The sequence below is a fragment of the Lissotriton vulgaris genome, chromosome 5 (assembly GCF_964263255.1).
Source record: "Lissotriton vulgaris chromosome 5, aLisVul1.2, whole genome shotgun sequence".
Lineage (NCBI taxonomy): Eukaryota > Metazoa > Chordata > Amphibia > Caudata > Salamandridae > Lissotriton > Lissotriton vulgaris.
In genome coordinates, this window is record NC_141693.1 from 1,517,100,835 (window position 1) to 1,517,127,329 (window position 26,495).

The 26,495-nt window shown below is 45.3% G+C and overlaps 1 protein-coding gene across 1 annotated transcript in view; it reads left to right on the plus strand.

Annotated features, from left to right (window-relative positions):
- LOC147712905 (glutathione S-transferase Mu 2-like) overlaps positions 1-26,495 on the plus strand; it is a 74,772-nt gene that overhangs the window by 15,618 nt on the left and 32,659 nt on the right. Inside the window, exon 2 of the mRNA XM_086920392.1 lies at positions 17,273-17,348. Coding sequence (XP_086776518.1) covers positions 17,273-17,348 — 76 coding nt within the window. The remainder of the gene's footprint in view (positions 1-17,272; positions 17,349-26,495) is intronic.

The window sequence follows — 26,495 nt, forward strand, 5'->3', positions numbered from 1 at the left end:
CATCCACAAAATGTCATGGACTAGATAAGGGGCCAGGACACTGAATATTAATTTGAATAAAGTTGGCTGTGTTTATGTTGGTTGCATATGCGTAAAGTAAAACCATTGATAAACTGTAAAGCGAACTTAGTATCCTAATGGATCTACTGATGGGGTCTCTAAATATCCTGCCAAGTTTAAATAACATTTTTTGAAATATCTGTAGGAGAACTCCCCTACAGGATGAACAGGACGCGGAGTACCAGTGTCCCTTTATATTTTACCTAGTTATTCATGTTCTTCAGGTATTAAAGTGGGTTTCTTGTAGTACTGATTAGATGTTTCTTCTTCTTGACATTTTGAATGCGGGAGGTGACCCGTGGACCTATGTTGACACAGTTGAAGTGCATAGCTTTTCTTTATAGCATTTTTTCCTCCTTTACTTTTTACCATATGAATTGAAGAATAGTCTACACACAATGAAAATCATAAGCCGCAGCTCAGTTGTTAGCTCTGGGTATCGCATGTTTGTTGACAACTAACAAACATTACACACCTTTTGGACCAAAAGGATCTGATGAATGAGTGTATTTTTTTTTTGTAAATAGGCTTTTGGGCAAAATAAAATTACAGATGAAAATGCTGTCCGCCCATTCTATTTTTATTTTTGATCACCATGATTAGTTTCTTCATGAAAATAACGGGTGATTTTCACAAACCACACATTGGTGACTTCTGATTTTTTTGTGTGCAGGTTTTCGAAAATGTATAACTTTTGAGGTTCACACCATGCTCTTTACATGTTTCCACCACAAACTGCGAGTTAGTGGTTGATTCCACAGAAAAGGAAAATTGAACAAACACAAAAAAATGGAAAAAAAACTCTGGTTAATTTTCTTTTTAACTTTTTGTTCTTCAAAGCTGGGAAGAAGGTAATCTTAGCACTGGAAAGCATTTGTTGAAGCTGATCTTAGGAGAGAAAAACATAAACTTTGTTACGTAACCTCCCTTTTTTGTGTATTTTTTTTTTACCATTTAAAAAAAGAGAAGAAAAAGTTTGATTTTGTTTAGTCTAATCATGGGGAATCCCAGTTACTGGGTATCTTTAGAATCAAGATGTGGGGGGGAAAAGGATGCAAATCTGGCCTGGATACCCTTTGTTGAAAAACAAGTTATAAAGGCCTAAGTGCAAAGTACCCCAAGCAACAAAAACAAGGCTCTGCACTGTGGGGGTGAAAATACCTTGACAGCTAAAAGCTTCCATCTCACCGTATTTCGTGTTGCGTAATAACTCCATTCCATATTATGCATCATCCTGTCCCAGAAACATGTAGTCTTTTCAGTGCCTGCGTGCACTTCCACTGTGGTAATCCTACCCTCGGCCCCTGGTGTGGCCAACATCCTTTCTTGGCTGATTTAGTGAGTACAATGGTGTCACGTCGTGATGCAGTCTAGTAGTTGGGGGGCGGAGCCGGGAACCAGGAACAGGAATGGGAGGGACAGGAGATCGAGGGGCAGTTAAGAATAACAGGAGGTTGGTCGGAAAGCGACCAACCTCCTGGCTTTCAGGAAGGAGTTGAAGACTTTGCTCTTCACTAAGTAACCCGCGATATCTGGAGTGTGCCTGCCTTTGGTTTTTTCTTGTTTCTAGGGGCCTCTTTGCTAAAGCGCCGGGACACCCTTTGGGGTAGCCGTGCGCTCAAAAAGTTCGCCTTACATTAACATTAACATGAATGAAGAAGTATGGAACCATACTCTCCGGCTCCTGTAATGATTGAGGGGAAGGCATGACACTGGCGACGAGAGTGGGATAGTAACTGAAGCCCCACACTGCCTAAGACCCCTGCCGCCCGTAGACGGCCAAGAAAACAGAGAGCCTGCAGCCTGTGTCAGCGCAACACGTGAGGAGCGCGAAGATGAAATGCCCCACATGCCGCGCCTGAATGCTGCCTTTCTTGAATGACCAGTAACTGAAGAAAAGGGAGCTGCACGGTGAGTCTGCAGCCTGTGTCGGCATAGCCTGCGGGGGCTCGGAACCAAGATCACATCCAGCAGTGCGCGCGTATGCTGCACAAAACGCGAAGATTAGCGCTGCTCTAAAGAAAGTGCTGCCCGTGCCCCAAACCTGCTGATCAGCACAGCGGGGTCATTGCCCGCTTACCTGTGTGCCTCCAGAGGGTGATTGCCCGTTTGCCTGTGTGCCTCCAGAGGGTGACCTGACACCTGAGAGCCTGCAGGGGTCCCGACGCGATGCTCAGAAAGAGCGCGAAAAGAGAAAGTGAAGACCGGACTCGAGACTGCCTGCCGACAGCACCAGAGAGGTTTGGGGTGAGTCCTGAGCATTTGCGCTCCCACATAATAGCCAGCAAAAATAAATAAATCAGAGACTTTGAACTCAGCATTTACACGAAGAAATCTCGAGCAGATACAAGCAGAGTCTGTCTCGAGTGGCGGCCATCTTAGAGTCAGGCGCCAGCCATAGGCCCCCATTAGACTGTACGTGTCGGCCATGGTAGAGTCAGCCAGTTGTAGAATCTGCCAACAAGTGTGAGAACATACAATTCTTGAAGTCAACAGAAAAGCACGAGCAAAGGCAAGAGGCCTACCAAAGAAACAAGCACAGGCAAGTGCAAGAAGGAAATAAGCAAGATGCAAATGACGAAACAAGACTGACACACACACGACAAGCATTGATGAATGCACGACAAACAAGTAATAAAACAAGACTGCGTAGACACAAGAGATGGAATGAGGAAACAAGCACAAGTAAAAACAACGGAAGAGTGAACAAGCACAAGTGACCGCAGGAAACAACCAGTGGTGAAGACTAGAGGAAACCACAACATGCCTTGGCAAATACAAGAGAACAAGCCCTAATGAGCACACACGACCAGTGCAAGCAAACACGAACCACCAAACACAACAACCACAAACAAAGAATCATACCGCCAACGGCTGAGTGGCGACCAAGCTGATCTCAAGAAATTAAGTCCGTTTACCTGAAGCTTGCATACTACACCATCGTGAGCGAACACGAACGACCAAGTGACGACCAAGCTGATCTCAAGAAATCAAGTCCGTCTACCTGAAGCCTGTTTACCACACCATCATGCCTATGAGGAAAGGCACGCATAAACCCAATCCCTGCATTGGAGTACCTCCTCCAGTGGCACAGACCAGCGCTCACTGTTTAGGTCCTGAATGGTCCAAGTGGCTGGAGTTGGTGGACGAATTCCTCACAACGATCGGTGAGTGGAGGGATAGCAGACGTCGACTACTACTGCTTCAGCTGGTGGGTCACGAAGGCCGACGTCTAATCAAAACATTTCTAGCAAAAGACAGACATATAGGGGACTCAGAGAGACGCTGCTCGCTCATTTTTATGCGAAGGAAGACGTGGATCATGCACGCATTGCTTTCAACGCAGCACGGCAGGAACCATTAGAACCCGTACCAAGCTTTATTACCCGACTGCAACGTCTAGTGACATGTTGCCACTTCGACACCTTCACAAATGAAGATGCAATCCGACTGCGGGTGATTGAAGGCTGTTCGAAACCCGACACCAAGCGCAAGATCATTCAAGGGCGGTTCTCGCTAAAAGAGATCATCAGGAGAGCCGAAATTGGAGAGCGGGTCACAGCGAGGGAAGCGTCCAAAGAATTCCATCAAGAAGCAGGAAACAAAAAGAGAAGAAAGGAGACACTCCCCATGTCCGCGAGGAAAGCTCAGGAGTCAAACAAAACCCGAGAGAGGGAGGGCGAAAGCGGACTAGAAGCAAGACACCATGAGAGACAAAGTGACAGGGAAGCAGGAATCGGACTAGAAGCAAGACACCATGAGAGACAAAGTGACAGGGAAGCAGGAATCGGACTAGAAGCAAGACACCATGAGAGACAAAGTGACAGGGAAGCAGGAATCAAAAAAAAGAGAAGAAAGGAGACATTCCCCATGTCCACGAGGAAAGCCCGGGAGTCAAACAAAACCCGAGAGAGGGAGGGCGAAAGCGGACTAGAAGTAAGACATCATGAAAGACGAAGTGACAGGGAACTCCCTGAGTCACCAACACAAAGGACAACGGATAAGGGTGTGCGAAAGACTGGGACGACCAGGAACCGTGACAACCGGTTTGACATACCGCCGAGAAGCCACCCAACACACTACTCTGGAGACATGTCAAGCAGTGACACGGACCACACAGAGGAGGCCGAAGACAGTCTACTCAATGGTCTTAACAAACACTACAAACACCGGCGAGGGGACAAGTCACGTCCTATTCGGAAACCAACATACTACTCCGGAGAACCATCGAGCAGAGACACAGACCACACAGTCTACTCCGGAGAACCATCAGGCAGAGACACAGATTGCACAGAGGAGACCGACGACAGTCGACTCAACAATTATGAAGAAAGGACCAAACACCGGCGAGGGGACAAGCCACGTCATCCCCAGAAACCGATACGCACGTACACTAGAACAACTCAAGATACATATGCTCAAGCCATTTGTGATCTGGAGAAAACAGAGAAGAGTCAAATACTCCAAGACCAAACCAAGGAAGTAAACACGTGGCCAGCAAACAACCCTCGAACAACTCAAGACTCATACGCTCAAGCCATCCGTGATCAGGAGAAAACAGAAGAGTCAAACATCTCAAGACCAAACCAAGGAAGCACATACGTGGCTAGCAAACAGCCCCGTCACAGCAATAACTCAAAAGATGCACCCAGAGGAGCATCTCCTCGATAACGTCGACTCCAGGAGTGCGTCGTTGACCGACTCAGAAAGCATGTCCGGACAATCACTGAAATCAACAGAGCCCTGGTACCGACAACGGTCAGTGTCCACCATTTGAAAATACAGTGGAAGCAAAGGCCGCCTTCCCTGTCCAAAGCAACACACCTCAGGCCAACAACCAGCAATGTCTGAACTCCCCACAAGACAACATGCCATGTCAGCCCCAGGAACACCATAATGTGAAGAACACACCGTCACCATTGAAGGGGTCAGCAAGGCTTACGCAAAAAGGACACAGAAGAAGCACAGATGCAGGTGACTGTACCCGCTGGGCGGAAAAGGACCACCCAGTCACCATACCCAGAGGGGCCAACACGTTGGGGAAGAGAGGGCCTCATCAGTCAGAAGGAAAACGTGCATCTGTGTTGTCTGAGATGCCTGTTCAAGGACAGGAGGACAGTGTTGTCTTTGACCGAATAAGACAACGAGAAATAGAAGTGCATGCAGGCGCGCGGAAGATAACTAAAACAACGGACACACGTGCAAGCGATCAATTGCCGCTCAAACAAGAACTACAAAAGAATACGAACAGCCGACATCTAGTGGAGCCATCGACAACCGCATCTCAAGAAGCGATACTCCTGTCAATGCAGCCGGAAAGACACAATGAAGTGTCTCCAACAGACTGCACCCTGCTGACACCTGAGAAGCGGACCGAGTTTGAGCCTGTGATGGATATGTGTCTCATGACTCAAACAGGCGGGCCGCCACCCCGTGCAGCTGATCAAGATATCATAGAAGTGTCGGGAATCAATTTTGTTTGTTAAAAAGGGGGGAGATGTCACGTCGTGATGCAGTCTAGTAGTTGGGGGGGGGGGCGGAGCCGGGAACCAGGAACAGGAATGGGAGGGACAGGAGATCGAGGGGCAGTTAAGAATAGAACATGAATGAATAAAGAAGTATGGAACCATACTCTCCGGCTCCTGTAATGATTGAGGGGAAGGCATGACAAATGGGTACACCTCTCCAGTAAACATACAGGTCTTATTATAATCTAAATGTTTAATATTCTGGAAGTGGCAGGATGGCATCAAGATCCTCCCCATTGGAAGGGAACTGGAAAATGTATATAGCGCACGGTTGGCCTAAGGTGTTTAGGCGTTGCGTGGTAGATTGGCAGAAAAAACAAAGATGGAGAAATGTATTTAGTGTACGGCCAGGTTTTGAGTGCTTTTCTGAATGAAAGCAATGTTGGGCTGTTCTTTATCGGGCGGGACTGAGTTCACAATTTCACTGTCCCCATAACAAAGCTTCTACCTCCCCAACGTGCCTTATTCAATCTGGGGGTTTGGAGGAGTTTTCTCTGCGCTGATCTTAAATTTCCAGCTGGAGCGTACCAGGTAAGGTGGTGTTTCAGGTACTGTGGACCATTCCTGTGCAATGCCTTGAAAGTTGAACATAAGGATTTGAAGTCTATTCTTCTCTTTTTTTTTTTTTTTTTCTTTTTTTTTCTGGAAGCCAGTGTAGCTTTCTTAATCCCTGGGAAATTGCCTGGAATTTCAGAATGTCCAGCAGCAATTTAGCAGCTGCGGTCTGCACACATTGTAGTTTGAGCATATGCTGTTTTTGTAAGCCCATATGAAGGGTATTACCATAATCAAGTCTGTCCCGGGCTAGAACTTTCACAAGTGTTTTTACTGCCTTTGGGTTGAAAGACCGAACTTTCCTAATTGTCTTTAGAGTCCGGAAGACCGTAGATGCGACCATATTATTCTGATGTTGAAAGGTCAGGTTATCCTTAAATATGATGCCCAGATTCTTCACCTTCTTGACTGGGACCAGGAAATCCCCCAGGCTGGTTGGCCACAAACTATGCGACCAAACAGATGTGTCAGAACCCAGCAGGAGTTCCTCCGTTTTACCCCCGTTCAGCTTTAGGCAGTTCAACCTCATCCACTGTCCAAGACCTAAATAAAATTGCAGAGATCATGTCAAAATACGTGCCATAAAATTCGAAATTACAATTTGCAGTCTATAATCAAAACGAGCGATCAAGTGCAAAATATTGTTTTAGAAAATCATGATTTGTGGCTGTGTACAACAGTTTTGAGGAAACATCCGACTCTAAAACAAACATTCTCCTTGTTTAGTAATTGCAGAAAGTCGAGCTGATCTTCATTTTGTGCAAATGGAAGCTTTTTTTTATAACTGGTACTACATTTTTTAGTAAAATAATATAACATTTGCAAAAAAGAGATCAAGTGCAAGAGATTCTGAGCTGACCCATTATCACATGGGCAATTACAGGTGCCAAGATCTGTGCCCTGTAGACCTAGTGAGAAGCCGAGCAACTGATGAACAATACCTGCTCTTAAATGGAACAGGAGAGATCTTTACCATCACCCTGATACGGGCAGGAGATAATGTTCCAACCCTAAAAGGATTTGAAGGGGGATGTAAGACCTAACACTTGTCTTGTGTTCACTGCATTTTTTCCTTTATGCAGAAACACCTTTTCGATAACAATTGCTTGACCATGTTTTTGTCATTTTCACTAACATCTGATTGTGTTAAAGAGCAGCGTCCACCCAATCTTATTAAAGCATTGCTGTGGATAGGCGAGCCATGGTATTTTAAGCCATATTTGCAAGAAAGGCTTTTAATTATGGATTGATTTAATGTTTCTTCAGGACTGAGCCAGACGGATATTCAGAGAAATGCCACATTTTACAAAGTCTTCAACATATGGAAGATCTAGCTCCTCATGACATATAGAAGGTAGAAGGTGGCCCAGCACGGAGCAATCTGCAAAATCTGTTTCCTTCCACCTAGAGTGCAGAACAATAGCATGCCTCCACACCATAAATCATTATTTTTTAGTAGTTCTGCTTGAAGTCTGCATTCAGCAGTCTGGACCCCCATGTCAGGCCTGTAATCTGCACCCACTTATGCTGAGACATATGGGCAGTTCTTGTAATAGGTATTGCCTACTCTCCCCCAGAATCACAGTATTAAAAGTATGGAAGGTAGGCCAGCCACAAGTAGCAGAGATACAGTGCGATAAATATATTGTCTAGTGGTATTTGTTTTGAACAAAGATGATTTTGTTTTAAGAAAATTGTCAGGTTGAGTATAATTCTCACGCTTGTTACAGTATAGTTACTTTTAAAAATAGGCTACAGGACACGGAGTACCCTTCACACATGAATCCGAACAGCAGGTCTGCTGTACATGAACAAGGCAGAGCATTGAGCACCATGGTCCTCATAGGGCACCAAGGTACTTGGTTAACGAGGCGCCTATGATTTGCTGTCCTAATAGTACTGTTGATTGTCATGTGCTGAATGAAGGGTTCATCATTGTAGGTTAGTGTACTGGGTGAAGAACCATTTTGGAAGGTAAAAATGTACACAGGTGCCACTCGTCGTCTTGGTAGATGTGTAATTGTGGCAATTGCACATTATCAGTTCATCACTTGTAAACACCACTGGGAAGAGTCACAATGTGGGCAAGCCATGTGCTGTGGGCATCCATGAAAAGGGGGCAGGGCCAATAGCGACTAAGGAGTAGAGTACTTCAGTCTTTATAGACAGTCAATCCACATAGAGTTGTGAGATTTGTGCTCTCGCCGACCATGATTGTGTGGCAAAAAGTCTGTCATCTTTGGTAATTCCTTGCAGGTAGAGGTCTCCACAGTACATATAATGGCTCGCTGTGAGATTCGGGGCTGAATGAAGCAGTCTGTCTTTTCAATCGTGTTTACCTCATTCCTGGAGTATGTCCCCCTACGCCTTTATGGGAGAAGACTAGCTTCCTGCTGCTGCCCCAGTTCTTTTCTTGGAGCTTTACACACCTCGCTTTCATGTGCCGCAGGGGGTGGGGTGGGGGGTACTCATGGGTCCATTCATGATAGTCCTACGTTAATTTTATCAGGGAGTTTAGTAAACAGTTGTGGTGCCAGTAAAAAAGGGATGCACCTCACAACTACACATGTTACCTCCAATAGTTACTTCATGGCCTGATTATGCGGACCAGTCATAAGTCCTGTAAATACTAGTTTCCCTTTGGGTGGACCCCGCAGTTGTCTAGATCTCTTCCCAGTACCAACACAAAAATCATGTAAAGCACTATGTTGGTAACTGAAATGTTGCCCAAAAATGTATATAGACCTCCACCAAGATCAACATTTAACATATGACTTCATATAAAGTCAATCAAAACCATATTCTGAAAATCCATATATAATACAAGGAAATACACACTTGCATGAAAATTAAAACCCCTTTTCAAATCTTAAACTAATTAAACACCCGAAATCAGGCTTGTTCATTTGGAGGATTCCTAATTAATTCAATCAATTCATGGAGTGGGGTAATCTTAAATATTTCTTTTAACCTATTGTTCGTAATTTTCACAACACATTAACAAATTAGACTTGGTTCCCTTCCCCCACCTCCCATGTTACTGAAGCTGTCTCCATATGCTTGGACAAGATGCAAAAAAATCGAAGGAGTTACTTCCTCACATCGGTGCATTCAGGCTTACTTCTGGCTACAAGTTTCTCATGTCCATTTTTGGGGGTTATGAGACACCCAGTAACCCTATCTCCAGTTCTTCCGTTTGAAATCTTAAATTAATAATTATTGGATTTAAATATCACGATCGTGAGATCCTTAAAGCTGTACAGAGCTGTAACAAATGGAACTGGCTTGGAGTTCCCAATTGGCAAAGTTTACGAATAATTGATTCAGGGCAATCGCTGCTCCTTCTCCCTGTCGAAGTCCAACTAATGAATCGCCTGAACCTTAATGTCGAACTGTATAAGACCGCTGTTTGCAGATTGGACACCACTCGAGCTGCAGCAGATAGTCCTCGTTAGCAGTGATCTTGTTGAAGGCATCTCGACCTTTGTGAAAACGATATCCCTGCGAAAAAGTGTTTGGATATTTGGAAGCTTCCCAGGGGTATGAAGTCTCTCTATGGCTGTTTTAGCCCCATACGATGGATCTCATTAGGATTCAGGTGATGCGTTAAGGTTGAGAATCTTTCTGCATACTTTATGGATGTTTGTGGAAGGGTTGCTACATTTTAGTCCTGGTGAATACACCCATGAAATTGGTGTAGAGGGTCGACAGCTTGTCCTGTTGACTGCCATTCAACGTAGAATGAGCAAAATGAACTTGCAATAACAATGTTTTGTTTGAATTGTATGATTTTTAGCAAGCAGTCAACCGTTTTTTTGCTGGTTTTATGTCCCAAAGTACACCGATATTCACGTTAGTCACTATTTCAATTACACTGCATTGTTCTTTGGAGCACCTACTTTGTTCTAGATGTTTCTTTCCTGTGTCTTTATCCTATCACTGGAGTAAAAGCAATGAGAATATATTTACAGAAATACAATTAATTGTATGTATATTTTTGTAGTGCATTGCCCAGAAAGCACAGACTGACACACTTTCACAGAGGGAACCATTATAAATTCCTTGCATAGCGATTACTCTGGTGCATTAACCGGACTGGTTCCATCGTCCGCCACCGTGAATGTGTGCAGAGGATTGAACAGTTCCGTCCTCTGCACAAGACCAGGAAATTCCTCTGCTCTGTACAGCAGAGGCGTTTACTTAATAATTTTTCAGACTTGGGAGCTGGGGAAGTGCTTCCCCAGCCGCTAAAGGGATTTTTATTTAATTCATTGTAATGAAGATCTGCACATGGCATACTGACGTCATTACATTGGCAGTGCAATGAGCTGATCAGCTTATTTCACTTTCACTGCTTTGGTGCTCACTGGGCTATTTCAGTGCCCCGGGCACCGGAACACAGGGGAGAGGTATCGCTGGAAAGGGGGAAATTCTCCCCCCCTCTCCAATGGTACCCTTCCCTAGTGGATTTCTGTGTAGGCATCGCCGCAGGAGGGCGATCTCCAAGCCAGGCTCCACCACTAGACATCGGGGAGAAGGCAGCTAGACACCAGGGTTTTTATTTTGTTTTATAAAAGGTTTGTGGGCTGCCCTCAATGGGCAAGACTATGCACACTCTCCACACAAGGGGACCAAAATATTTCTCCCTTCCCTTAGTGGGCAGGTGAGGCAAAATCCCTGATCTACCCCCCACATCCCCCAGAGGGGGGAGAAAGCCCACTAGGCACCAGGGATTATTTTGTTTCTAAGTGTAAGGGTGGGGGCTGCCCAGAATGAGCATACCAATGCCCCCCAACGGTCTTTCTGCCCCACCCCCCCTGGCGAGCAGATATGGGCAACCGCTCCGATCTGCTTCCTTGGAGGGCAGAAAGACCATGCCCATGGGGGATATTTGTATTTTGTCTTGCGGTGCGTATGAACTGCCGCTTGGTTGAGGTGTGCGTGGACTCTTGCTTGGCTGTCTGTGTGGCTCTCATTGATCCTCCCGCTGTTTCTCACACAGAATCCCCCTGTAAACCTCCAATTTAGCTAAAACAAAGTTACATTTTCTTCACATTTCTGTGTGGGAAAGTTATGAGATCACTGAGGCGGCACACATTTACTTCCACTCGGTGTTACCGCAGGTCTTCTCAGTAATATGCTACCTCACCTGGGTGGGTGGGCCAAGTTCCCACAACAGGGAAGGGCCCTGGACGTATTGTGGAGGCATCCATTATCCATCCCAAAACTACCTTGTTTTGCAAGGGGGACACCTAGGGAAACCCAGACATTTCTGAAAACTATTCACCTAGGAGAGTCCGTAGAGGTGTGGCTTGCATGGATCCCCTAATGTTTTCTTACCCAGAATCTCCTGCAAACCTCGTTTAGCAAAATAAAAATCCAATTTTCCTCACATTTCTGCCTGGGACCACCACGCTTGCAAAGGGACAGTGGTCCAAAGCAGTTCAGAGATAAAACACATTGATAATAGGACCAGCCTTAATGAGCTGCTTATGTATTTGTCCAAGTCCAGCCGGACATGGAATTTATTTTAACAATGAAGAAATGTGTAGTGCATAAATAACATTACAAGAAATAAAGGGCACAATCCTGTGCCTTACCGCAGAACCGAAAAATAGAGAAACAAAATTAATGAGAAAGGAAAGGTTTACAGGCAAAGGAGAAGAGCAAACTGGACACTTTTGGATCGGTAGTGCAAGTGTTTTGCCAGAGTAGTACACACAGCAATTGATACACATTGGTTTGTACTGTATAACTACTGTAAAAGGTCAAATGGCCACCACAACTTTCCTACCACCCAGTGTTTTTTTTTTCACGATTAAAAAAAAAAAAGAAAAAAACCTTACATGTGAGGGTGCCCAAAGCAGAGTCCGCTTAAACGTATAAAAAAAAATATTTGCCCTTATCAACCCGCTGTAATATCGCCACGATTTGGCCCCTCCCTGTTACAGGCACTTGGCCCACCCACACAAGTGGGGCATCATTTGACTCTGACTGATAGGAAATATGTGCCAGCGCGATCCACACAGAAATGTGCGTTACACATTTTTTTTAAAGCTAAAATTGAGGTTTGTAGGAGATTCTGGGTAAGAAAACATTGAGGCATCCATGCAAGCCTCACCTCCCTAGACTCCCCCGGGTGTCTAGTTTTTAGAAATGTCTGCATTTAGTAGATTCTCCTAGATGGCTGCTGAGCCTGGGACGAAAAACGCAGGTCACCCACTTTCAAAACCAGGTTGTTTTGTGTTCATAATTTTTATGTTTCCACAATACTTTTTGGGTCATTTCCTGTTAGTCACTAGCCAACACACAAGTGAGGTAATGTTTTTATTGGGTGACTTGGGAATGTTGGGTGGAAGGAAGTTTGTGGCTCCTCACAGATTCCAGAACTTTGCCTCACAGAAATGTGAGGATAATGTGTTTGTGTGTGTTTTCTTTGGGGGGGGATGGGAAGGACACATTTTGAGGTTTGCAAGTGATTCTGGGTAACAGAACCTGGTGAGCCATGCAAATCACCCCATCCTGGATTCCCCTGAGTGACTAGTTTAAAAAAAAAGTGCAGGTTTCCCTAGATGTTGGCTGAGCAAGGGCCCAAAATTCACAGCTAGCAGTGATAAAAGGGTCGGTTTTCAGTGGGAAAATGTGCTGTGTCAGTGATGCATTTTGGGCAGTTTCCTTTTGCTGGCACTAGGACTACCCACACAAGTCGGGTCCATTTTTTTTATCTTGAGACTTGGGGAAACACAGAATAGTAGAACAAATGTTATCAATTGTCTTTCTCTGCATTTGTGCCTTCAAGATGTAAGACTGTGTGTATAAAAGTTTTTTTTAAAGTAATTTTGAAAAATGCCCTTTAATTTACATGCTACCATGGATACCCACAAATTTAGAGATGTGTAAATAACCACTACTTCTAAACTCCATAGCTTGTTCCCATTTCGGAAATGCATAGGTTTCCTTGATACCTAATTTTCACTCTTTATATTTTACCAAATGAATTGCTGTATGCTCGGTACACAATAAAAAACCATTGCAGGGTGCAGCTCTGTTATTGTCGCTGGGTACTTCTGGTTCTTGGTAAACCTACAAAGCCTATATAGCCTCGCAACCAGAAGGGTCTAGTGGATGTAACTGTATATGTTCTAAAATATCTGCCATAGTGAAGTTACAAGTAAAAACGTAGGCACAAATCATTTTTTTTTTTTTTTTTTTTTTAAATCCACTCTTTCAATATTTTCTTTTTTTTCTACTGTTACTTTTTTATAGGAAAACCTTGAAGGAGCTAAACAAATGACACCTTGCGGAATTCAGAATTTTGTCTACTTTTCGGAACTGGTTAGCTTTCCGGGATCCATTATTGTGTGCATACACATTTCCATCACTAAATAGGTTGTTGAGAGCAAAAAAAAGGCTACGTCATAGTAAAATGCCAAAACTGTAGAAAATGTTTGTTTTCTCAGAAGTGTGCCTGATCTGAAAGCTGGTGATTTTAGCACCACACACCCTTTGATTTTGTTTACATGGGAAATAAAACGGACGTTCTCATCTGCAGCACTGTTTTTCCCCAAAACTTAAAGTTTAGCTGTATTTTGGACAATTTCTATTCACAAATCCCAGGTACCTTTTTACAATCCTCAGGATATTGGGGGGGGGGGGGGGGGCAGGAGGGGAGGAAACTATGCAAATTTGGCGCTGACACTTTATGTGGACATAATGTTATGGGGCCTAAGCGCAAACTACACCAAATGGCCAAAAAAAGCTTCGCTCTGGGAAAGGCCGATCAGGATAGGGGTTTAAGACCTTGTATCCCCGACAAATCACGTTAACCAGTGCTTGAACATAGGTGATGGAGTCCAAGCTCTAGACTCAGAAATTGTACTGGGATAACAGAGCTTAGGCTACAAACATTTTGTAAAATCTTCCGTCTGTATGTATTTCTAATAGGCCAATTAAAAATGGGCGTATACTCAAGAGCATACCTTGGGGTAGGCAGAATTTGTATTTAATATTTCTGCATTAGAGGTTTAAAATGTGTTCTCCATAGATTTGTAAAAGAAAGTTGTAAAATGCAGCCTATGACTTATGCTGCTAGAAAAGCTTTTGCCCAATTAGGCATAATTAATCTAGTTCTCGTGACTAATTAAAAACTAACTTTTTTTCCCTCCAAGCTTTGGACAGGCGTAACATTCATGCAAAACTGATGACCTGAGGAGTAGAACACTATGAACTCTGCACCAGTGGAGCCTGCCAAACACTTGCAAAACACTTAACATGTTTTACTGATGTGACGCACAGCCCCTGGACTTGGAGAGATCTTTGGAAAGCAGAGGTGCTCCCTATGCCAGATCCCGCATTCTTTGAGTGTCCTTTTTGGCTACTGGTACTTCCAGGTTAATCCCAGGATTCCCAAAGGTGCATTGTGAAACTGTTGCTGTAATGTTCCTTCACCGCAGTGAGCCCACAGTAGCAGATGGTTTGAGGGTCTTGGAACAGGTAATACCTAGCAACAGGTACCTTGTTGCTCCAGAGTCCCACTTCTGGCCTGACGGATCCCACTGGGGTGTGTAAGGCCATCCAATGATCTCCTAGCCTCCCAACATGTTTACACTGATGCTGAGAAGGCAAATCGTTTCTGACCTGCAACCTAAATACGTTGCAGGGACCGGATTCTATTGCGCAGCTGAAGGAGTGGAGTTCATTTTGAGCAGCATGACAAACTGTAGTTTGAGCCAGTACTGGGATTAGTTGTATTTTTAAGAATGCAATTGCCAATCCAGGGGACAGGAAGTTATAGACCACATTTCTTTGCCAGAATGATCCGTAGAGTTGTAGACTGCCTTGGAAACTCCTGAAGAGAGAACAGTTGTCCTTCGATCTTTTCCTATCTACAGAAGTCCTGGCCCTTGTGGTTGCTCTGCCCAAAACTATATGTAAAGAAGCAGGGGGAAAATAACGTTCTTCTTAAATATTCTGTATGAACCAATTCCCCAAAAGAGATGGTATATTCTATGGAATCCACTCCATTATTAATATACCATCCATGTTAGCACCCCCAGGAGTCTGCTTTTTGTTGCCCGGTTCAGCTATTAAACTAGAATGTCAGAATATTCATACAGTTAGATGGAACCCGATTTTGCCCAATTTAATAACCCAAGACCATCTGGCCCTTTCCAGGTCCTCGCTACTGCAGAGTACTGGTCTGTCCTTGATGGGTACCTTTGTCTCCAGTAGTGTCCCTTGCATCGCTGCCGGTGACCCAAGACTTCATCGGGGCATTTGTCTCACCAGTGGTAGTTTACTCCAACGCTCAAGTGACACTGCATGAGTTACTAGTTTGGGTCCATGTATGACAAACTGTTATCCCATACACGGAAAGTAACGGTTCGTTCAGTGAGGGTTACTTATAAGGAATGGGAAGTTATTAGTATTCCGCCAAAGAGACGCCAGTTAAAGAAAACTACTGCTAAACAAACCTGAGCCCTTACAGGGCGGAAACCAGAGTCAAGTGGACAAATGTCTAAGCATGTTTGCATTTGCAAATGGCCGGATTTGGAAAATGCTTTTTCTTAGACTCAAACTGTGAACCTATTATGATCCAATACCCATTCATTATTTGGACGGGGCGTGTTTAAAGCGTCCCTACCAAATACTGAATCGGATAGGTATGTAGTAATGTTTTGTGACGGAATTCTGGTTAGAAAGCAAGAATCTTTTACCTCCTTCTTAAAGGAGTGGGTAAGCCATTCGAAAATCGCGAATGGGTCCCACAAGGACTCCTTCCTTCCCCCTGTGTGAATGTTGATAACATTTTTAAGAGTAGGCAGTGGTCTCAGGGACCTCATTTTCTTAAATAAATGTACTCTTATTATTTTGTTCTAAACTCATCCCGTTTTCCTTAAAGAAAAATGTGTTGCATTTAAAAAAAATATGGTTTATTTAAAGCAATTCCAGACATTGTGGTCTGCTGACCTCAGCAAGCTACCATCGCTTTAATGGCTGCAATTCGTAGTTGGTCACAATTTACCACCTACCTCATTAATATTAAAGAAGTAAGTCTAATTGCAACCCACAAGGAACCAGTAATTTTCAAGCTGACCTATTTGTTTATAGGCCAGTTCACAAATTACCACACTGGAAGCAATATTACTGGTTGCAAATTGCCTATTTTGTGACTTTCTTGGCACATCTGGCCCTATGTCTTCCAGCGCACGGAGGTATGTGACTGCGAAGTAAAATATCGCTTGATGCTAGTCTGTAGGACCATGATCAGACTTGACCCTCTTTGGATCCTCCCGGTTCCTCAGGTACCCACAAGACACCTGAGGGATTGTGACGTGCATAGAATCCAAGTACCTGAGTTGTTTGAGACAATGGAATATCACCCACTGCCTACTTTTCCTCCCACTTAAAGGTAGCCAGTACTGTAGAACTCCTACCCCCAAACCACCCAAATTGCTTTAATGCCAATAAAACAGGTGGAGTCCTTCTGATTTGCAATGAGTGCTTGGGAAACAAGTTGTCAGCCAGCGGGTGTTTCAGTGCTTGAACTTCCTCGCTCATTGTTAGCGATAGACTGACATCAGGCACTGGTTCACTCAGAAGGGTCATGGGAAAGGATAGTGAAGGATCTGGGTAACCCCAGGACTGTAGCCAGGGCAATAGGATTGAGTGGGGGTTGGGCTTGAATGTCCTTGCTTGGCAGTCAATATCACTTATGTAAGGTATGTTAAGTTACATGAGATAAATGAAGAGCAGCTTGTGACTGATAGATGGATTATGCTTTGTAGGCTGCGTAAATGGAATTAATGTATTGGTCTTGAGTGACAACGGACGTCAGATGACCTTCCTGGCCAGCATCAAGGCAAAGGTTGTTGCAGCTTTGTAAAGGTATCTGCAGAGTCCCTGAATGTGCTCCTGTTGGTACAGATTTCTCGCCCTGAACCTGCCACCTACAAACCTCACCTGTTTTCCATGAAGGCACAGATACCCCACATCTCTGGCCTGGTGTCATTTCCCCTGTTGACTTTCCCATGTAGCTAACCTGCTCTCCCTTTGAACACAGCCTTGTAGTCCTGCATGCACACTCCTCCTTTCTTTTGATTCTACCTAATGCTGTGATCTCTTTCCAGCTGGCGCACTCCCTCAGGTTGCTCCTTGAATACACCGGGACAGAGTACGAAGACAAGAAGTATGTCACTGGACCAGGTAATAAAACATTGGAGGCTAGTATTACACTGAAATCAATGGGTCATTCTTTTATCCTGATCAGTGTTTTGTCTGTGGTCAGTACTGTGTCTAGATTGTGTTCAAATTCCTGAATGTGGAACTGACACACTGGGATTTCGTACTTGTGGTGTTCCTCTAGGCCGGATCTTGCTGAGTTGAACAACCTTCAGTATCTTGCCTCTGAATTGTTATTAACATTGTGCTTAACTGTGGGTGTATTTGTTTACTTGCCTTCCACTTGATGTTCTGTCCTGAGACTAACCTAACACAACTGTGCAGTGGTCCAGCCGAGTTGGCCATCATCCCTGCATGAAAACAGACCTCCACGGCAGGTAATGCAGCGAGCGGTGTGGTGGGTGTGAATTCAGCAGTCTGTAACGCATGGATTGCTTCAAACTATCCTAAGTTACTAAGCCCTGCTCTCTACTGTCAGTGATTTGACAGTCTGATGGATCCCACTGGAAGCCTGGTGTTTCTTTCAAGTTTGATCACCCTCTCTCAGGAATGGCCTTTGAAGAATCCTGACAATACAGTCCTTGAACTGGATCAATGGTAGAAAATATCTGGGAGGGCTGATGTGAGTGACATCTGTGACGAGGCACAGGAGGACTAGGAGTAATGAAGGTTACGGGTAAGTAACTGCATTTGAGGAGTTTTCAAAGATCTTTCACCCAAAGGCATCTCTGTGCTTTGGAAGAGCAACCAGAGACCAATTACTGCAGCCTTTATAGAAAGCCTGAGAGTAAAGATGCAGCCATTGCTTTACCAACTTCTGAACTTCAGCAGATTTACTTTATTGTGAAAAGAGTGGTAAGGTATTCAAAAGAAAAGCAACAGCGACTGAAAATGCTCTGTTCCCCTTACAGACCAGGTTGAATTCGGGGACACAATGTGGAAGTTAACCAAAAGATCAGATGCCGAGAGTGCATGTATCCTCTACTACTATGGATGCTATGTTAATCTGCAATTGGACACCTAAACTTTCCAATGTTCTGTTTAACAGAATATGATTGTACCATCCTTTCTGGTATTTTTGAGAGGGCAGCACTTTTTGACGGGATGCCACCCTGCCTAACACTACTCCCACTGGGGACACTTGTGCCTCTTACAGAACCAGCGCTTCTGATGCCAAAGTGTAGTTTGCAAATGGAACAGGACCAAATGTTCAGAATCGTGGACTCTGATGCTAAAGATTATATGCAGAGTTAATTCAGACGTCCTAACCGTTCTGCCAATAAACTGAACGTATTCATCCAACAAATTAGGATAATGAAAGGTGCTCTAACCCGGAAACAAAATTAGGAAGTACCCATTGACGAGTCAAAGGGAGGTCACTGCATAGATTGAGGAGCTAAAGAAGGTTGAAATCGACAATCCATTGGAATCTTCCTTCCGGATTAGCTGCTGTCTATCAGATCATCGAGACAATTGACGTTGCTTAATCTTGAGACCTTTAAACTGCAGTGTTTTTTTTTTTTAGACTGCCACTAATTTCACGACCTCAGATCCTGGTTCCTATACATGTCAAGGTGTTTCGCGCCATTGACCTTTGGTGGCATATAATCAATTGCATTCGCTTTCAAGGTCAGCCCCCCTTGTCACTGTGGACTGGGTCATTAGTTTAGGATGGATGTACCATTCTTTCAGTGAATCCCACAGATCACCTAATTTGCTGCATATTTGAGCACCTCACAGCCTGGATAAATGGGAGGGTTGTTCCCTGTGTGAGTGCGTGTATGTTACTGTATCCAACTTTCTGAATGGTGTTGGTGTGCATGAGTCTTTACATGTTCTACTAACCAGCGATATTGGCAGCTTGTCCTCTCCTGTAGCAGGGATGTCATTGATTAAAGACACAAGTGTGACACCCTGCAAGCAGAGCATGATCCCCAGACTTGAGCAAACTATCCCTCTCCAAACAGCTCTGCATCTGAAACTAAAGTTTCACTCACTTGCCCCCATGCAAAATACCCTTCAATTTGGCGTTTGCGGCAGTGGTGTTTTTCTCAATTCATTGTTGCTGTGGACATGTTTAATTTTATCTCCATTCATTTTAGATAGATTCAATTCGGAATTGTATTTAATTTTAATAAAGGCCAGGTTTTTCTGTGAATTAAGTTAAAATGGGAAATGTGGTTGAACAAGTTTGGTTCCTCTCTTGCAATTCTTTTGAGTATTTTATTTTTAAGCACCTTTTGAAATTAATCACTACCCTTACCTAATTACTTAATCCTGCCCAAATCCTGATCCAACCAAAACGGACACTAACCTTATCAAAACTCTACGCTAATTCTTGCAGAACTACAACCAAGAGTTTACCATCCATTCTTACACTGGGACCTTAATTTTATCCCTGACCTTTAGCCAAATGCTGTACTTGACTTTTCTCGCCTTTCTCTAAAACTGCTCTGTATTTCAGATTTTGTATTTCTAGGATTTCGTTTTTCAAGTCCTTTTTAATAAAATGTTTGTTCAAATGTGTTGTCTTGGGTGGGGGGGGGGGGATGGGATGGAACGGAAACATGCCTTCAAGAGAAGTCTCTTTTTTTGATTTATAAAAGTTTTTATTGAAAAATATAAGTGGAATATACATTGGCAGGTGTATACAGTACATTTGTGTTAAATATATTTCTTGGCTTGTTTAGAAGTAGAAAGAAGAGAGAGGGGGGGGGGGGGTTGTACATGGATAGTGTAAGTGCAAGTTTTCCATGGGCAGTGTGCCCAATTTTGTCACGTGACTGGTGCGAGTAAAACCGAATCCTAATTTGGTCCTAGAATAAACTGTTTTAGGAATAAGAACAGTTTTTAAGGGTTTTCCTATGATTAGAAGTATTTTATTCCAGATGTGTACTAAGTTTGTGCAGTTATTACACCCCAAGGGTTCTCTCACGACCATGTTCAGTTTTCATGCCAACTGAGTGTACCTTAGATATGGATGAGACTGCGCCTCACCACCTTTCAAAGGTTTTTGGCCCCACTCCGTGCAGCATAATTTGCATTATTGCAAGTGATCCGATACCGTTTTGTCCCCGATTAATGTCCCATCCTTGTACCAGGTGTTGCAAGTCTGGGCCTGCATACATTGTTGAAGTGTATAGTTGCGTGAAAGTGTGCAGTGACCCGCATGACGTAATCTTCACAAATTTGATAGTGCTTCGGTATGCCTGTATCGCAGACGAGTGTGCAGTTGTAAGGTAAGCTTATCTACATTCAGTGGCAGCTGATATTTTTGGAGAGTGGTGGGATATAAATACTTGCCCCGAAATTAAGCAAGTGAGCAATTCTGAATTCCTTACTGGGGAGGATGGGTTCACCCTTCACCCCCTGAGAATTCTGAATTACAAAAATAGTGAGACCAGGGCCGTTTTGTTAACTGGGGTATAATTTGGCGAAAAATGTTCATTATGGACTAAAACCAATTTCTCAAAATATAAGCATCTGTATATACAGCTATAACTGCTTTTCCTTTGAGTTTCGCATTTTATTGCATTTTTCACTTTTGCTGCTGTGCCAGTGGCATTTGGCACAGTCGCTAGCATTGTCCGGGGGGGGGGAGGGGGGAGGGGGGGGGGTGCTGATTTCATTTGACAGTGGATTTAAAGGTCAACGGATCCTCGGGGTCTGGTACTTTGTTTTTCAAGAGTGGTGAGATGTAGGCTGCCTTGAGATCCTTCAGTACAGAAATTGATGGAGGACTGGAGTAAAGGATGGTCCTAGCTTTGATGGCTACCCGCTTTGATATCATGATGTTCTTTAGGATTGAAGGGGGCAAGAGCCAGATACTCCACAGCATGTTGCGAGTTCAGTTATTATGCTGCTGGAGGACTGAAGGGCATGAGGTTGCATCATTGCTGGGCCAGCCAGTCATGGCAAAGGGAGTATTGTAGAGAGGTTCCTAGCATGCCTTATTGCAGATAAAGAAGCATAGGGCAGTGGCTATGTTAATGAAGTGCCCGGTTAGTGTCACAGATTCAAGTGGGTGAAGTACCCTAGTTTCAGAAATTCTGCAATATTGTGATGTTTCTTCAAAGTGCCGGACGGCTCTTGTACTTTCCCTCGTGGTTGCCTTTTATTCTTTGGACTGATGCTGCGCCAAAGGTAAGCCCGGAAGGTGCGCCAAAGGTAAGCCCGTCTACGCCCGTCCTCGCCTGGACCGCGCCCAGCGCCAGACCCCCTGCCCCTCGCGCAGCCCAGCCCCCCCGCGTTACCTATGATGCCGCCTCCCTCCTAGCCCTTAACCCCGGTCGCGCCCCCAACTGCGTCCAAGCCGCTCCTGGACACACCCATGGACCTTTCTCCTGCTACTCCTGCAAATTCAGCGGCACCGACAACATCTCCGATACGACTACACCACAGATTCCCAACCCCAACCACCTACAATGCATCCTTCTCAACACCCGCTCGGTGCACAGACACGCCATTGACCTATGGAACCTTCTAGACACCTTCTCTCCAGACGTCGCCTTCCTAACGGAAACATGGATGAACGCTTCCTCCGCACCAGACATCACCATTGCCATCCCTGAAGACTATAAGATCACTCACAAAGACCGTACCAGCCACACAGGAGGAGGAATCGCTATCGTCCATAAGAAATCTATCCGCATCTCAACCAGCTCTGACACCAACCTCGCCAACTCCGAACACCTTCACTTCCAGATCCACATCGACCCCAAAACCACTCTGAGGCACTCTCCTCTACAGACCACCAGGACCCCGCGCAAAATTCAGTGAAGACATCACGGACTTCATCTCTCCACACGCGCTCCCCTCCAAAGACTATATTCTTCTAGGAGACTTCAACTTTCACCTTGAAAAGATAAACGACCACAACACCGCCACCCTCGTGGACAACCTCGCCAACCTTGGACTTAAACAACTAGTCACTTCCCCAACCCACATCGCAGGTCACACACTCGACCCCATCTTCACTTCCAGCAATCATGTCTCCTTCAGCCACACTACGGACCTCCTATGGACCGACCACAGCTGCGTTCACTTCACCTACAACAAGCCGAAACCCATCAACCACCCCCAACCTACCCTGCAAAGAAACTGGAAGAAAATCACCACGGACCAAATCTCCGCATCGCTCCTTCGAAACTCCCCAGCCCTCTCTTCTAACGCCAACGAAGCCGCAGCCAACCTCACCCTATGGCTATCCAACACCGCTGACACCTTAGCACCACTGAAAAAACGTCAAAGCAAACCTGGCAGCAAGAAGGCCTCATGGTTCAACGATCTTAAGAAATCCAAGAAACTCTGCCGCTCCCTTGAAAGCCTGGAAAAAAGACCCATCCACCAGCACCAAGGACGCCTTCAAAAGCACCACCCGCACTCACCACCAACTGATCCGAAAAGCCAAGAAAACAGCATTCAAGGATCGACTTGACAACAACGCCCACAACAGCAAGGAACTTTTCAACATCGTCAAGGAATTTTCCAACCCCTCGGCCAACTCCAACGACATCACCCCCTCTCAAACCCTCTGCGACTCCCTAGCCTCCTTCTTCCACAACAAGATTGCAGACATCCACAACAGCTTTGACAACCAACCCGGAAACCAACCCACCCCACCATCTGTTGACCATCTTCCCCCCGTAAACACCCTCAACGCCTGGAACCCAATCTCCACTGAGGAAACCATCCGCCTGATGAATTCCATCCACTCTGGATCCCCCACAGACCCATGCCCCCACCACATCTTCAACAAAGCAGACTCCGTCATAGCACCGCACCTCCGAGACGTCATCAACTGCTCCTTGATATCCGCGACCTTCCCAGAAGACTGGAAACACGCTGAACTCACCGCCCTTCTGAAAAAACCCACAGCGGACCCCACCGAACTCAAAAATTACCGCCCCATCTCGCCTCTCCCATTCCCGGCCAAAGTCATCGAGAAAGCCGTCAACAACCAGCTCGCCGCCTTCCTCGAAGCCAACAAATCACTCGACCCCTCACAATCTGGCTTCCGAGCTAAACACAGCACTGAAACCGCCCTCATCGCAGCAACAGACGACATTCGAACTCTACTGGACAATGGAGACACAGTCGCCCTCATCCTCCTCGACCTCTCTGCAGCATTCGACACAGTCTGCCACAGCACCCTTCTACAACACCTCAATAACATCGGAATCCAAGGAAAAGCACTTGAATGGATCACCTCGTTCCTCACCGGAAGAACCCAGAGAGTCCGCCTTCCTCCATTCAAGTCCGAGGCCTCTGAAGTCATCTGCGGCGTGCCTCAAGGATCATCACTCAGCCCCACCCTCTTCAACGTATACATGAGCCCCCTCGCGGCCATCGCCCGCCAACGCAACCTCAACATCATCTCTTACGCGGACGACACTCAACTGATCCTTTCTCTCACCAAGGACCCTAGCACCGCCAAAACTAACCTACACGAAGGAATGAAAGAAGTCGCTGAATGGATGAAACAAAGCCGTCTGAAACTGAACTCAGATAAAACAGAAGTCCTCATCTTAGGCACATCCCCCTCTGCTTGGGACGACTCCTGGTGGCCGGAAGCCCTCGGAAAAGCACCCATCCCGACAGACCACGCACGGAACCTGGGCGTCATCCTGGATTCTTCACTCTCAATGAACAGACAAGTCAGCGCCGTATCCTCTTCCTGCTTCAACATTCTTCGCATGCTCAGAAAAACATTTCGCTGGATCCCCTCCGAAACAAGGAAAACAGTCACCCACGCTCTGGTCACGAGCCGACTGGACTACGGAAACACCCTCTACGCATGTACCACCGCTAAACTCCAGAAGAAACTCCAACGAATCCAAAACGCCTCAGCCAGGCTCATATTAGACATCCCATGCAACGAACACATCTCCGGTCACCTTAAAGACCTCCACTGGCTACCCGTCAATAAGAGGATCACTTTCCGACTGCTTACCCACGCACACAAATCACTCTACGACATCGGACCAGATTGCCTCAACTCTCGACTGTCCTACACCCCCTCCCGCCAACTACGCTCTTCCAGCCAAGCCTTCGCCACTGTACCTCGCATCAACAAGAAAACCATGGGAGGCAGATCCTTTTCATACCTGGCTGCTAAAACATGGAACTCACTCCCCGCTTACCTTCGCCTCACCCAGAACCACCTAGCGTTCAGAAAGCAGCTTAAAACGTGGATATTTGACAAATAATCCTCCTCCCCTTCCTAAGCGCCTTGAAACCCTCTGGGTATGTAGTGCGCTATACAAATTTTATGACTTGACATGCTGGAGGCACAGGTTGTCTATTGTCTTTCACTCTTCAATCATCTTTCCAGAGCTTTACTTTTCCCTTTGACTTCCTTGGTAGATCAACCCAAAATCTTGCTTGCTTTTATTGGACCTTACCTATTGACAGGCATCAAATTGCAAAGGTCAACAATTTGTCAAATATTACTGGTTCTGTGGGCAGGAGTCCATAGTCAGTCCAGTTCTTTAAAGCATTGTTTCTAAGTGTGCTGCCTTTATTGACAATCGGCTACCTTTCTGGCCACATGTGCTAGAATGTAGTGTGATGGCACCAGCATACCATGTTCATTGATGGTATAGTCCAGACCAGACCCATTTATCCAGGTCACTGGACTGGTGGCTTATTGGCCTACTTGTGTTAAGTTCCATCGCTATAAGCCTGACCTAGCACACAAGCCAGAGCTCGTGTGCCTGTGTGTGTTTGTAGCTCACGTGTTGCTTACATCTTGTGCGTCTGAGTGAAGGAGGACTGTTCCATTCATGTGCAAAATATGGAGGAATGGTTGCATTCCCAGACTGTTGAAGTGAATTGCTGACACTCCTGAGACTGTAGTGAGGCGACCTAGACACTGAAGTGGAGAAAGAGACCGGCATCCCCTTATTTCAAGAAGGTCTTTTTACTGCGGAAAGCTGCCAATTAGTCTCTGGAGTACCACCAGTTGGTGTAGGGTGGGACAGCATCCTCTGTTCTGTGTCCAATTCCTTTAGCAGAAGTTGGCTTTTTGTGTCTTATGAATGATCCCTATTGGTGTGGCTGTTGATGACCAGGTGCAGAATGATCACACTTTTTATGCTTTTATTTTGTGTGCTCCAGGCTGGAAACAACTCTGCTGTGAGGAGCTTCATTCTAGATAAAAGCGGAGTCTTCTAGTCGGCCTGAGAAGGACACTTGAAAGAGAACCTGAACTAAACTGGTTCTGATGGTGCAGACTGAAAATATACATACATACCTTTACAGATGTAGCAGCTGTAGACCCACTTGTGCTATAAGTACTATGATCTAGGATGGTGTGCTCCACATACTATATTAGGCTACTGTGTAACCAGAGCTGGCCAAGCTTGTGGTGTTTTTCCCACGTATGCCTAAATGGAATTTGAGTGGTTAGCTTGTGACCCTTGCCAAACTGGTGCCTCGGCATACTAATACACTGTAATAAAATTTACAACCTCGAGGTGCTTGGTACTGTGTGACCAAATGACTGCGCTGCTGTCCAGAAATATGTCCGATTAGATACCCCTGTTGCAGCTGAATTGTGAAGTGACTTTCAGTAGCTCCGCTGTTGCCAGTCCGAGACCCGAAGGGGGCTGCTTAGTAAGTACAGCCAACCAAGAGCTTGCCAACTGAGCTGCTGACTCGCCAAACAGCTGTGGTAGGGGAGTGCCAAGTCATGCCACGTGGGTCCCAAACTGCAGTCAACTCAGAAGACTGCCATTAAGAAGACCGCTGCACTACTGCATACCACCACCTCTGTACTAGCTGTGTGGCCCATTTCTGCTCCGGGGATTGGCGCAAAAGTTTGGTGCTCCTGAGAATGGCACATTTTCCACCCCAGGGAAGGGGACATGGACTGCAGTACACAGAGGTCTGACTGAAGGCTACTCTTGGCCTGTTTTTTGATGAGAAATAGATGAGACCGTGCATGAAAGGTGAGGGAGGAGCACTGTACTTGTGCTTAATACCCACAGAAGAGTGACCTTGATGCTGAGTGAGTGTGGGGAAGGAGGATTCCTTACCTGTGGAACAGTAGCCCCGCGCAAAAGACTAAGTACCTGAGTTTTTGTATTGTGTAGTACTTTGTATTAAAGTACTCACCTTTTCTAAAGAGGAGCCCTGTGCTTCACAATAGGTATTACGTTGTTGGCTATT